The 14,315-nt window shown below is 48.7% G+C and overlaps 1 protein-coding gene across 1 annotated transcript in view; it reads left to right on the top strand.

Moving 5' to 3' along the window:
• Positions 1 to 572: 572 nt before the first annotated feature.
• The window catches only part of LOC311124594 (dixin-like), a gene marked incomplete at both ends in the record, with an annotated part of 55,445 nt that continues 41,702 nt past the window's right edge, over positions 573 to 14,315 (top strand). The window contains 4 exons of the mRNA XM_084198709.1: positions 573 to 635; positions 6,182 to 6,311; positions 12,596 to 12,721; positions 14,296 to 14,300. Coding sequence (XP_084054835.1) covers positions 573 to 635; positions 6,182 to 6,311; positions 12,596 to 12,721; positions 14,296 to 14,300 — 324 coding nt within the window. The remainder of the gene's footprint in view (positions 636 to 6,181; positions 6,312 to 12,595; positions 12,722 to 14,295; positions 14,301 to 14,315) is intronic.

Genomic DNA, 14,315 nt, shown 5'->3' with positions numbered 1-14,315 from the left:
TTGATGTTGGTTGTAAGTTTTGGCTGACTGTCTTAGCGGATGTACAATCATCGCAAATTGAATAATGGGGCGTTTCAGGCCCCGGAGTTAACAGAATTGTACACTGGATCACAAACGAGGGCTGAGGGGCTTACATTGCCAACTTCCCGGATGTACAACCTCCACTTAAGATGGCAATCCAACTGCATCCGGTTTGGAGGGAAAGTGGCTAGCAGGACTGCAGCCCGAGACTGTTCTCAGGCCCCGCCCCGCCCAGCTGTAACCATGGCGACAGGGCAACGCGGAGGTGTGCGCCTGCGCAGTGGTTCTCTCTGTATCCAGTTTCAGCAGCTGCAACTGTAGGGAGATGCTAGATGCTAATGCCGCAAATGTTGTTCTCACGTTTTCCAATGGGAGATGGAAGCGTATGATGTCAGCTAGCTAACGGGGCTACGGCTAACTTTACCCAGTGCCGCCTCCTTATCTGGTACACTTGCTTTGTATGTTCTCTAACAGTAGTTTAACATAACGGCCCGCCTGTCGCCCGGTTCGAGTGTGTGGGCGACGGTGAGTGTCGGGGGGCAGAAGGAAGGATGAACGCGTCGCTCTCTAAAGGCAGTCTGCTGGACGGTGTTTTCCAGGAGGGCTTCAACGAGGTAACGTTACAACCTAGCTAGCTATTTAGCACTACTGTACTGGAAGAGTTTTGTCTGTGTGTGTGTGCGCTTGTGCTTGTTTCTCTGTCTTTTAGCAAAGCAGTTAGCTTGCTTGTTGAGTAGTTAATAAATTAGGTTAGCTGGTTAGTTAGTTCAGATCAGTAGAGGTTTAGTTCTGGGTCTGTTTTCAGGCTTCTGAAGTTAGCCTGACGAGGAGACAGAGATAGACTAGAGTAGTGGTATTCAAAGTCGGTGTCGCGACCCTGGGAACTGCAGTGGGGTCGCCTATGTGTAAAAAAATAGGAACAGAATATTAACAGTACAGATTATTGTATGGGACAATATACAAACGTTTTTGAGAAAGATAATTTGAAAGATAAAATGCTTTTGAGTTAATATATGTATTGGTTTCTTTTCATTTTGATAAGAGATGAAAATGCAATGAATTGAAAGTTATTTGTTGTTATAAAAATCTAAATGTACCGATTTTAAGGTTGTGTCATTAGATTTGGGGTGGGGTGGGAGCGCAATAAATAATTGGGGAAAAAATAGGGTCCACAGAAATTATTGGGGGGAAAAATGGGGTCCCTGCTGAAACAGTTTGAATACCACTGGTTTAAGCTATCAACACCAAACCAACGTTGAGATGTTCAGACTGGCACAACTTAGGGCTGACCCCATTTAGTCGACTGGTCGATTGTTTGGTCGATAGGCTGTTGGTCGACCGACATTTCTTTAGTCAAGCAGTAGCAAAAAATAATAATGGACTAATCCATTGTGGAGGCCCTGGGGATGGCACAGTCCATCACTCTAAGACAAGACGTGCTATTGAAATTGTATATGGTTATATTATGTAAGAACAATGGTGCAACATTAATAATAATATATTTTTTTTTACAAATGCGCTGAAACATCAGTGCGCTGTTGAATTGGCGCTTTTTCCTAGACCCCTCAAACTCAACTCTGGACCTCAAAGCCAGTTCCACTGCATTTTTTAATTGTTCCCCTCTAATCAGGAACTGATTTAGACCTGGGACACCAGGAGGGTGATATTAATTATCAGGTAGAACAGAAAACCAGCAGGCTCCGGACCTCGTAGGGTTAGAGTTGATTACCACTGTCCTAGACCATGTTGCTATGAGCAGTAAATTAGGCAACTGTAAGTCGTTCAGCATAAGTGCGTCTGCCTAATGACTTAATTGTAAAAATGTAAAAAGCATAATAGCAAAGTTAACCAGCATATTGGTGTTGAGAACAATGTGGAGGAGGCAGCAGCGGAGTTAGGAGACGAGAAAACAGCCCTTGCCTAATTGTCTAAGAAAAGTGAGGAGAGAGGAAACCATAACTTAATTAGGTCTGTAATCAATAGCCTAACAGTTAAATGGGCCTGGCTTTAGAAATCATTCATATCTACAGAAACAAGGCAGATCCTGCTTCTGTTGCCTGTTTGAGTGTTTGATTAACAGCCTACTGATTCCGTGAGCACCAAGCCTCACACAACCACAACATGTGGGATAAACAAGTTCACTAATTCTGCTGTTTGTAATCTTTGCTGTGCTGTAATAAAAGGCTGTACGCTTTCTTTCATTAGAACAGCCTCTCTGGTATTATTTACTTAGTGTTGTTTACACTGTTCCAAACAGGCAGAAAAATAATTCTTTATAATAATAATAATAATAACCCTCCTTTATCTAGATCTCCCTCTTATTGTTGTTATTATGATCATTATAATAATAAGTCATGTCGTTATCATTAGTAGCCTTGTATAACCACCATCGAGCTGTAGGTGTCACGCCCTGACTCAGAGGACGCATTAGTAGCCTTAGTATAGTAGCCTTGTATAACCACCATCGAGCTGTAGGTGTCACGCCCTGACTCAGAGGACGCATTAGTAGCCTTAGTATAGTAGCCTTGTATAACCACCATCGAGCTGTAGGTGTCACGTCCTGACTCAGAGGACGCTTGTATGTTGAGTCAGGGTGTGTATTTTCCTTGCTGTGTTTTGTTCTATGTTGTGAATCTAGTAGGTCTAGATCTATGTTGGCCTGTGTGGTTCCCAATCAGAGGCAGCTGTCATTCGTTGTCTCTGATTGGGGTCCATACTTAGGCAGCCTATTGGCACTAGTGGGTTGTGGGATCTTGTTCCGTGTTAAGGTATGTTGTGTTGTGCTGCCTTGGACTTCACGTTTCGTTTTGTTTGTTATTTTGTCGTTGTGTTTGATATTCAATAAACATGTACGCATATCACGCTGCGCCTTGGTCTGACCCGTTCATCAACGAACGTGACAGAAGATCCAACCAAACGAGGACCAAGCAACGTGCCCAGGAGGAGCCAATAGCCATGTCCCAGGTGGGCAAATTGTGGTCATGGGAAGAGGTATTTGCGTGGAAAGGGCCATGGGCGAAGGTAGATACCCAGGCAGGAGAGGAGCAACGGCAACGCAGAGGACGCCGGTCGAGGAGGAAGCCCGAGAGACAGCCCCAATAACATTTGGGAGGGGGCTAAAGGGGTGGTCGGGGAGCGAGAGAGAAGAGCCCCGACCACTGCACCCGGTCGGTTTTCAGATTGGGTCCCTACGACCATGGGAAGAGGAGTGGGAACAGTATTATACTGAGGAGTCGGAGGATGACGACGACGACGAGGTTCTGTTCCCTAACTCGTGGGGGCTCCCGGAGGAGTCCTCACAGGAAGAGGAGTGCCGACGACGGAGACCCGAGAGGCAACCCCAAGAACATTTTGGGGGGGGGCACACGGTGTGGACGATGAGGCAGCAGGAGGCCGTTAAAGGGCGGGTCTGCAGGTTAGGAGAGGAGGCCACCATGTTACGGGGGCTATTGGTTCAGAGGGAGCAGGAGTTATTCGGTCAGAGGGAGGCGCTACAGGAGGCTATAAGGGAGAAGGAAAGTGTAGAGGCACGGCGAGAGGAGCTGGTTAGGCAGCAGAAGGAGCAGGGGTTAATAAAGGAACCCAGTCCCGCTCCTCGCACCAACCAAGTGGTGCGTGTCGCCAGTCCGGTCCGGCCCGTTCCTGCTTCCCGCACTAAGCCAGTGGTGCGTGTTCCCAGTACGGCCCGACCCGTTCCTGACCCTCGCACCAAGCCAGGGGTGCGTGTCGCCAGTCCGGTCCGGCCCGTTCCTTCTTCCCGCACTAAGCCAGTGGGGCGTGTTCCCAGTACGGCCCGACCCGTTCCTGCCTCTCGCACCAAGCCAGTGGTGCGCGTCGCCAGCCCGGCCCAGCCCGGCCTGTTCCTGCCCCTCGCACCAAGCCAGTGGTGCGCGTCGCCAGCCCGGCCCGGCCTGTTCTTGCCCCTCGCACCAAGCCAGTGGTGCGCGTCGCCAGCCCGGTCCGGCCTGTTCCTGCTCCTCGCACCAAGCCAGGGGTGCGCGTCGCCAGCCCGGCCTGTTCCTGCTCCCCGCACCAAGCCAGTGGTGCGCGTCGCCAGCCCGGCCTGTTCCTGTCCCTCGCACCAAGCCAGTGGTGCACGTCGCCAGCCCGGTCCGGCCTGTTCCTGCCCCTCGCACCAAGCCAGTGGTGCGCGTCGCCAGCCCGGCCCGGCCTGTTTCTGCCCCTCGCACCAAGCCAGTGGTGCGCGTCGCCAGCCCGGTCCGGCCTGTTCCTGCTCCTCGCACCAAGCCAGTGGTGCGTGTGTCCAGTCCGGCACGGCCCGTGCCTGTTCCACCGGTGCCTGGTTCGGCACCGGTCAGCTGCTTTACTCCGGAGCCAGAGCAGTCCGCTCCACTGGTGCCCAGTTCAGCTCCGGTTAGCTGCTCCACTCCGGAGCCAGAGTAATCCGCTCCACCGGGGTCCAGTCCAGATCCGGTCAGCGGATCCACTCCGGAGCCAGAGCAGTCCGCTCCACCGGTGCCAAGTTCAGCTCCGGTCAGCTGCTCCACTCCGGAGCCAGAGCAATCCGCTCCACCGGGGTCCAGTCCAGCTTCTCCACCGGGGAATCCACTTACACTGACCAATCCATATCACGGCAGGGCTCTACACTGACCAATCCATATCACAGAGGGCTCTACAGTGACCAATCATATCACAGCAGGGCTCTACACTGACCTATCATATCACAGCAGGGCTCTACACTGACCTTTTTAACAAGGAGCACATAGAAACGTAGGCGCAAACAAAGAAATTAAGGAGCACAGTGAAATATATTTTTGGTAATAAAGCTAGAATCCTTAATTTTTCTAGGTGCTCTGGTGCTCCTAAATATAAACTCCAGGTCACTCTGGTGCTCCTAAACTAAAACTCCAGGTCGCTCTGGTGCTCCTAAATATAAACTCCAGGTCGCACAGCAAAATATTTACGCACAATACAGGAGTAAAATGGTCCCACTGTAGAGCCCTCTGTGATATGGATTGGTCAGTGTAGAGCCCTCTGTGATATGATTGGCCAGTGTAGAGCCCTCTGTGATATGGATTGGTCAGTGTAGAGCCCTGCTGTGATATGGATTGGCCAGTGTAGAGCCCTCTGTGATATGGATTGGCCAGTGTAGAGCCCTCTGTGATATGGATTGGTCAGTGTAGAGCCCTCTGTGATATGGATTGGCCAGTGTAGAGCCCTCTGTGATATGGATTGGTCACTGTAGAGCCCTCTGTGATATGGATTGGTCAGTGTAGAGCCCTCTGTGATATGGATTGGTCAGTGTAGAGCCCTCTGTGATATGGATTGATCAGTGTAGAGCCCTCTGTGATATGGATTGGTCAGTGTAGAGCCCTCTGTGATATGGATTGGTCAGTGTAGAGCCCTCTGATATGGATTGGTCAGTGTAGAGCCCTCTGTGATATGGATTGGTCAGTGTAGAGCCCTCTGTGATATGGATTGGTCAGTGTAGAGCCCTCTGTGATATGGATTGGTCAGTGTAGAGCCCTCTGTGATATGGATTGGTCACTGTAGAGCCCTGCTGTGATATGGATTGGCCAGTGTAGAGCCCTCCACGGTAAATTGACTGAATTATCACGATAACGATAAATTGAACGAAAACTTTATGACATTAATGGTCACCGCAGTTATTTTGGTTAAAACTACTACTACATGAAATGTTGTAGCTATCAATTGTCCCGTTAACAATCACCCATATTAGAAAACGTATTTCATTTCAAACTTCACATTTCTCTAGTAGGGCCCTATGGGTTATTTATCGTAGTGAACGATATCAGAAAAATGTCCACGAAAATGGTGGGTTTGGTCAGTGTGGTGGGTTTGGTCAGTGTGGTGGGTTTGGTCAGTGTGGTGGGTTTGGTCAGTGTGGTGGGTTATGGTCCCACCTCTACTCTTACGTGGAGCCGTAGGTCAAACTTTAAATCCAACCCTGTCAAATTCATCGACAGAGCTCTGGATGTAAGGACTGACAGTCTGTAAGATCAACATGATATGAGCTCTGGATGTAAGGACCGACAGTCTGTAAGATCAACATGATATGAGCTCTGGATGTAAGGACTGACAGTCTGTAAGATCAACATGATATGAGGTCAAAATTTAAACTTTCAACATATTTTGAAGCTGTGTTCATGGTGTTGTGTGTGTCTGTGTGTGTGTGTAGCAGCAGCTATCAGCCTATGTGTTGTGGGTGAACAGCCAGTTGAAGAAGCGACCAGGCCAGAAGCCCATCACAGACCTCAGAGTAGACCTGCAGGATGGAGTGGTGCTGTCACACCTAGTGGAGATAGTGGGTTAGTACTCACACACCTACCACCTACCACACACCTACCACACCTACCACACACCACCACACCTACCACACACCACCACACATACCACACACCCCCACACATACCACACACCACCACACCTACCACCTACCACACACCACCACACCTACCACACACCACCACACCTACCACCTACCACACACCACCACACCTACCACACACCACCACACCTACCACACACCACCACACATACCACACACCACCACACCTACCACCTACCACACACCACCACACCTACCACACACCACCACACCTACCACACACCACCACACCTACCACACACCACCACACATACCACACACCACCACACCTACCACCTACCACACACCACCACACCTACCACACACCACCACACCTACCACACACCACCACACCTACCACCTACCACACACCACCACACCTACCACACACCACCACACCTACCACACACCACCACACCTACCACCTACCACACACCACCACACCTACCACACACCACCACACCTACCACACCTACCACACACCACCACACCTACCACACACCTACCACACACCACCACACCTACCACCTACCACACACTATCACACCTACCACACACCACCACACCTACCACACACCACCACACCTACCACACACCATCACACCTACCACACACCATCACACCTACCACACACCACCACACCTACCACACACCACCACACCTACCACACACCACCACACCTACCACACACATACCACACACCACCACGCCTACCACACACCACCACACCACCACACCTACCACCTACCACACACCAACCACCTACCACACACCACCACACCTACCACACCACCACACCTACCACACACCACCACACCTACCACACACCACCACACCACCACACCTACCACACACCACCACACCTACCACACACCACCACACCTACCACACACCACCACACCTACCACACACCACACACCTACCAAACACCACCACACCTACCACACACCTACCACACACCACCACACCTACCACACACCACAACACACCACCACACCGACCACACACCACCACACCGACCACACACCACCACACCTACCACACACCACCACACCTACCACACACCACCACACCTACCACACACCACCACACATACCACACACCACCACACCACAACACCTACCACACACCACCACACCTACCACACACCACCACACCTACCACACACCACCACACCACCACACCTACCACCTACCACACACTACCACACACCACCACACCTACCACACACCACCACACCTACCACACACCACACCTACCACCTACCACACACCACCACACCTACCACACACCAACCACCTACCACACACCACCACACCACCACACCTACCACACACCACCACACCACTACACCTACCACACACCACCACACCACCACACCTACCACACACCACCACACCTACCACACACCACCAAACCTACCACACACCACCACACACCACCAAACCTACCACACACCACCACACCTACCACACACCACCACACCACCATACCTACCACACACCACCACACCTACCACACACTACCACACCACACACCACCACACACCTACCACACACCACCATAACCACACCACACACCACCACACCTACCACATACCACCACACCTACCACACCACCACACACACCACACACCACCACACCTACCACACACACCACACACCACCACACCTACCACACACCACCACACCTACCACACCACCACACCTACCACACACCACCACACCTACCACACACAACCACACCACACACCACCACACCTACCACACACCACCACACCTACCACACACAACCACACCTACCACACACCACCACACCACACACCACCACACCTACCACACACCACCACACCACACACCACCACACCTACCACACACCACCACACCTACCACACCACACACCACCACAACACCACACAACAACACACAACATAACAACACACAAACCACACACCACCACACCACACACCACCACACCTACCACACACCACCACACCACACACCACCACACCTACCACACACCACCACACTATACCACACTACACCATACCACACTACACCACACTACACTACACCATACTACACTACACCATACTACACTACACCATACTACACTACACCATACCACACTACACCATACTACACCATGCCATACTACACTACACCATACCACACTACACCATACTACACTACACCATACTACACTACACCATACTACACTACACCATACTACACTACACCATACTACACTACACCATACCACACTACACCATACTACACTACACCATACTACACTACACCATACCACACTACACCATACTACACTACACCATACTACACCATACTACACTACACCATACCACACTACACCATACTACACTACACCATACCACACTACACCATACCACACTACACCATACCACACTACACCATACCACACTACACCATACTACACTACACCATACTACACCATACTACACTACACTACACCATACTACACTACACCATACCACACTACACCATACCACACTACACCATACCACACTACACCATACTACACTACACCATACCACACTACACCATACTACACTACACCACACTACACCATACTACACTACACCATACCACACTACACCATACCACACTACACCATACCATACCACACTACACCATACCACACTACACCATACCACACTACACCATACTACACTACACCATACCATACTACACTACACCATACCACACTACACCATACCACACTACACCATACTACACTACACCATACCACACTACACCATACCACACTACACCATACTACACTACACCATACCACACTACACCATACCACACTACACCATACCACACCACACTACACCATACTACACTACACCATACCATACTACACTACACCATACCACACTACACCATACCACACTACACCATACCACACTACACCATACCATACTACACTACACCATACTACACTACACCATACCACACTACACCATACTACACTACACCATACTACACTACCCCATACCACACTACACCATACCATACCACACTACACCATACTACACTACACCATAATACACTACACCATACTACACTACCCCATACCACACTACACCATACCATACCACACTACACCATACTACACTACACCATAATACACTACACCATACTACACCATACCATACCACACTACACCATACTACACTACACCATAATACACTACACCATACTACACTACACCATACTACACTACACCATACCACACTACACCATACCACACTACACCATACCACACTACATCATACCATACTACACTACACCATACCACACTACACCATACCACACTACACCATACTACACTACACCATACCACACTACACCATACCACACTACACCATACTACACTACACCATACTACACTACACCATAGTACACTACACCATACTACACTACACCACACCATACTACACTACACCATACTACACTACACCATACCACACTACACCATACCACACTACACCATACCACACTACACCATACTACACTACACCATACTACACTACACCATACTACACTACACCACACTACACCATACTACACTACACCATACCACACTACACCATACTACACTACACTACACCATACTACACTACACCACACTACACCATACTACACTACACCATACTACACTACACCATACCACACTACACCATACTACACTACACCATACTACACTACACCACACTACACTACACCATACTACACTACACCATACCACACTACACCATACTACACTACACCATACTACACTACACCATACTACACTACACCATACTACAATACACCATACTACACTACACCATACCACACTACACCATACCACACTACACCATACTACACTACACCATACCACACTACACCATACCACACTACACCATACCACACTACACCATACTACACTACACCATACCACACTACACCATACTACACCACACTACACTACACCATAATACACTACACCATACCACACTACACCATACTACACTACACCATACTACACTACACCATACCACACTACACCATACCACACTACACCATACCACACTACACCATACCACACTACACCATACTACACTACACCATACTACACTACACCATACCACACTACACCATACTACACCACACAATACTACACTACACCATACCACACTACACCATACTACACTACACCATACTACACTACACCATACCACACTACACCATACTACACTACACCATACCACACTACACCATACCACACTACACCATACCACACTACACCATACCACACTACACCATACTACACTACACCATACCACACTACACCATACCACACTACACCATACCACACTACACCATACCACACTACACCATACCACACTACACCATACCACACTACACCATACTACACCATACTACACTACACCATACTACACTACACCATACCACACTACACCATACTACACTACACCATACCACACTACACCATACCACACTACACCATACCACACTACACCATACCACACTACACCATACTACACTACACCATACCACACTACACCATACCACACTACACCATACCACACTACACCATACTACACCATACTACACTACACCATACTACACTACACCATACTACACTACACCATACCACACTACACCATACCACACTACACCATACCACACTACACCATACTACACTACACCATACCACACTACACCATACCACACTACACCATACCACACTACACCATACCACACTACACCATACCACACTACACCATACCACACTACACCATACTACACTACACCATACTACACTACACCATACCACACTACACCACACCATACTACACTACACCATACCACACTACACTACACCATACCACACTACACCATACCACACTACACCATACCACACTACACCATACTACACTACACCATACCACACTACACCATACCACACTACACCATACCACACTACACCATACTACACTACACCATACTACACCATACTACACTACACCATACCACACTACACCATACCACACTACACCATACCACACTACACCATACCACACTACACCATACTACACTACACCATACTACACTACACCATACCATACTACACCATACTACACTACACCATACCACACTACACCATACCACACTACACCATACTACACTACACCATACCACACTACACCATACCACACTACACCATACTACACTACACCATACTACACTACACCATACCACACTACACCATACTACACTACACCATACCACACCATACCATACTACACCATACCACACTACACCATACCACACTACACCATACTACACTACACCATACCACACTACACCATACTACACCATACTACACCACACTACACCATACCACACTACACCATACTACACTACACCATACCACACTACACCATACCACACTACACCATACCACACTACACCATACTACACTTTAACCATACCACACTACACCATACTACACTACACCATACCATACTACACCATACTACACTACACCATACTACACCACACCCACAACACCACAGCATACCCCACCATACCACACTACACCATACCACACTACACCACACCATACCACACTACACCATACTACACCATACCACACTACACCATACCACACCACACTACACCACACTACACCATACCACACTACACCTAATACACAACACCACACCTTACTAAACTACACCATACCACACTACACCTACTACACAACACCACACCTTACTAAACTACACCATACCATACCATTCAACACAATCTCACATCCAGCACTTTGGATGGGGACTTTGGCAAAGTTGTTAGTTTAGCTGGAGAATGCTGGGCCATCGTTGAATGACAATAGAACTGTAGAACGAACGGTCCGTCTTTAGTGATTCCCCAGTGGTACAATAACTACAACGTGCCCAGTTTAAACACCGCCTTCGAACAATCCTGATTATTTCAAATAATGAATGATGAAAACCTCAAACCAGAAACTACTGCTGCTCCTAATCACATCATTCATTCTACGTGAGCCTGGACAGATTGTCGCCGTTTACACAAAAAATGTGTCCAAGAGAGATTAAATAAATGATGATTTGATTTACATGATAACCCTCTCCTTCTCCCATCCTTGCAGCGGGGGAGGTGCTGGAGGGGGTATATGAGGCTCCTCGGGACCGGGAGGAGAGCAGGGAGAACGTGGAGCGAGTCCTCAGCTTCATCACCTCCAGACGTATACGCATGCCTCACACCTCTGCCCGGGGTAACACACACACACACACACCGACACACACACACACACCGACACACACACACCTCTGCCCGGGGTAACACACCGACACACACACACACACCTCCACACAGGGTAACACACACCGACACACACACCGACACACACACACACCTCTGCCCGGGGTAACACACACCGACACACACCGACACACACACACCTCCACACGGGGTAACACACACACACACACACACACACACACACACATACAGTGGGGAGAACAAGTATTTGATACACTGCCGATTTTGCAGGTTTTCCTACTTACAAAGCATGTAGAGGTCTGTAATTTTTATCATAGGTACACTCCAACTGTGAGAGACGGAATCTAAAACAAAAATCCAGAAAATCACATTGTATGATTTTTAAGTAATTCATTTGCATTTTATTGCATGACATAAGTATTTGATCACCTACCAACCAGTAAGAATTCCGGCTCTCACAGACCTGTTAGTTTTTCTTTAAGAAGCCCTCCTGTTCTCCACTCATTACCTGTATTAACTGCACCTGTTTGAACTCGTTACCTGTATAAAAGACACCTGTCCACACACTCAATCAAACAGACTCCAACCTCTCCACAATGGCCAAGACCAGAGAGCTGTGTAAGGACATCAGGGATAAAATTGTAGACCTGCACAATGCTGGGATGGGCTACAGGACAATAGGCAAGCAGCTTGGTGAGAAGGCAACAACTGTTGCCGCAATTATTAGAAAATGGAAGAAGTTCAAGATGACGGTCAATCACCCTCGGTCTGGGGCTCCATGCAAGATTTCACCTCGTGGGGCTTCAATGATCATGAGGAAGGTGAGGGATCAGCCCAGAACTACACGGCAGGACCTGGTCAATGACCTGAAGAGAGCTGGGACCACAGTCTCAAAGAAAACCATTAGTAACACACTACGCCGTCATGGATTAAAATCCTGCAGCGCATGCAAGGTCCCCCTGCTCAAGCCAGCGCATGTCCAGGCCCGTCTGAAGTTTGCCAATGACCATCTGGATGATCCAGAGGAGGAATGGGAGAAGGTCATGTGGTCTGATGAGACAAAAATAGAGCTTTTTGGTCTAAACTCCACTCGCCGTGTTTGGAGGAAGAAGGAGGATGAGTACAACCCCAAGAACACCATCCCAACCGTGAAGCATGGAGGTGGAAACATCATTCTTTGGGGATGCTTTTCTGCAAAGGGGACAGGACGACTGCACCGTATTGAGGAGAGGATGGATGGGGCCATGTATCGCGAGATCTTGGCCAACAACCTCCTTCCCTAAGTAAGAGCATTGAAGATGGGTCGTGGCTGGGTCTTCCAGCATGACAACGATCCGAAACACACAGCCAGGGCAACTAAGGAGTGGCTCCGTAAGAAGCATCTCAAGGTTCTGGAGTGGCCTAGCCAGTCTCCAGACCTGAACCCAATAGAAAATCTTTGGAGGGTGCTGCATGCTTTGTAAGTAGGAAAACCTGCAAAATCAGCAGTGTATCAAATACTTGTTCTCCCCACTGTATATCCCATAGTTCTCACATAATCTCTCTTTCTCCTGTGTGTGTGTGTAGATATAGTAGAAGGTGATCTG

The sequence above is a fragment of the Coregonus lavaretus genome (genome assembly GCF_964263955.1).
Source record: "Coregonus lavaretus genome assembly, contig: HAP1_SCAFFOLD_203, whole genome shotgun sequence".
Classification (NCBI taxonomy): domain Eukaryota; kingdom Metazoa; phylum Chordata; class Actinopteri; order Salmoniformes; family Salmonidae; genus Coregonus; species Coregonus lavaretus.
Note: the sequence above shows the minus strand (reverse complement) of the source record. Positions and strands in the feature narration are given on the sequence as shown.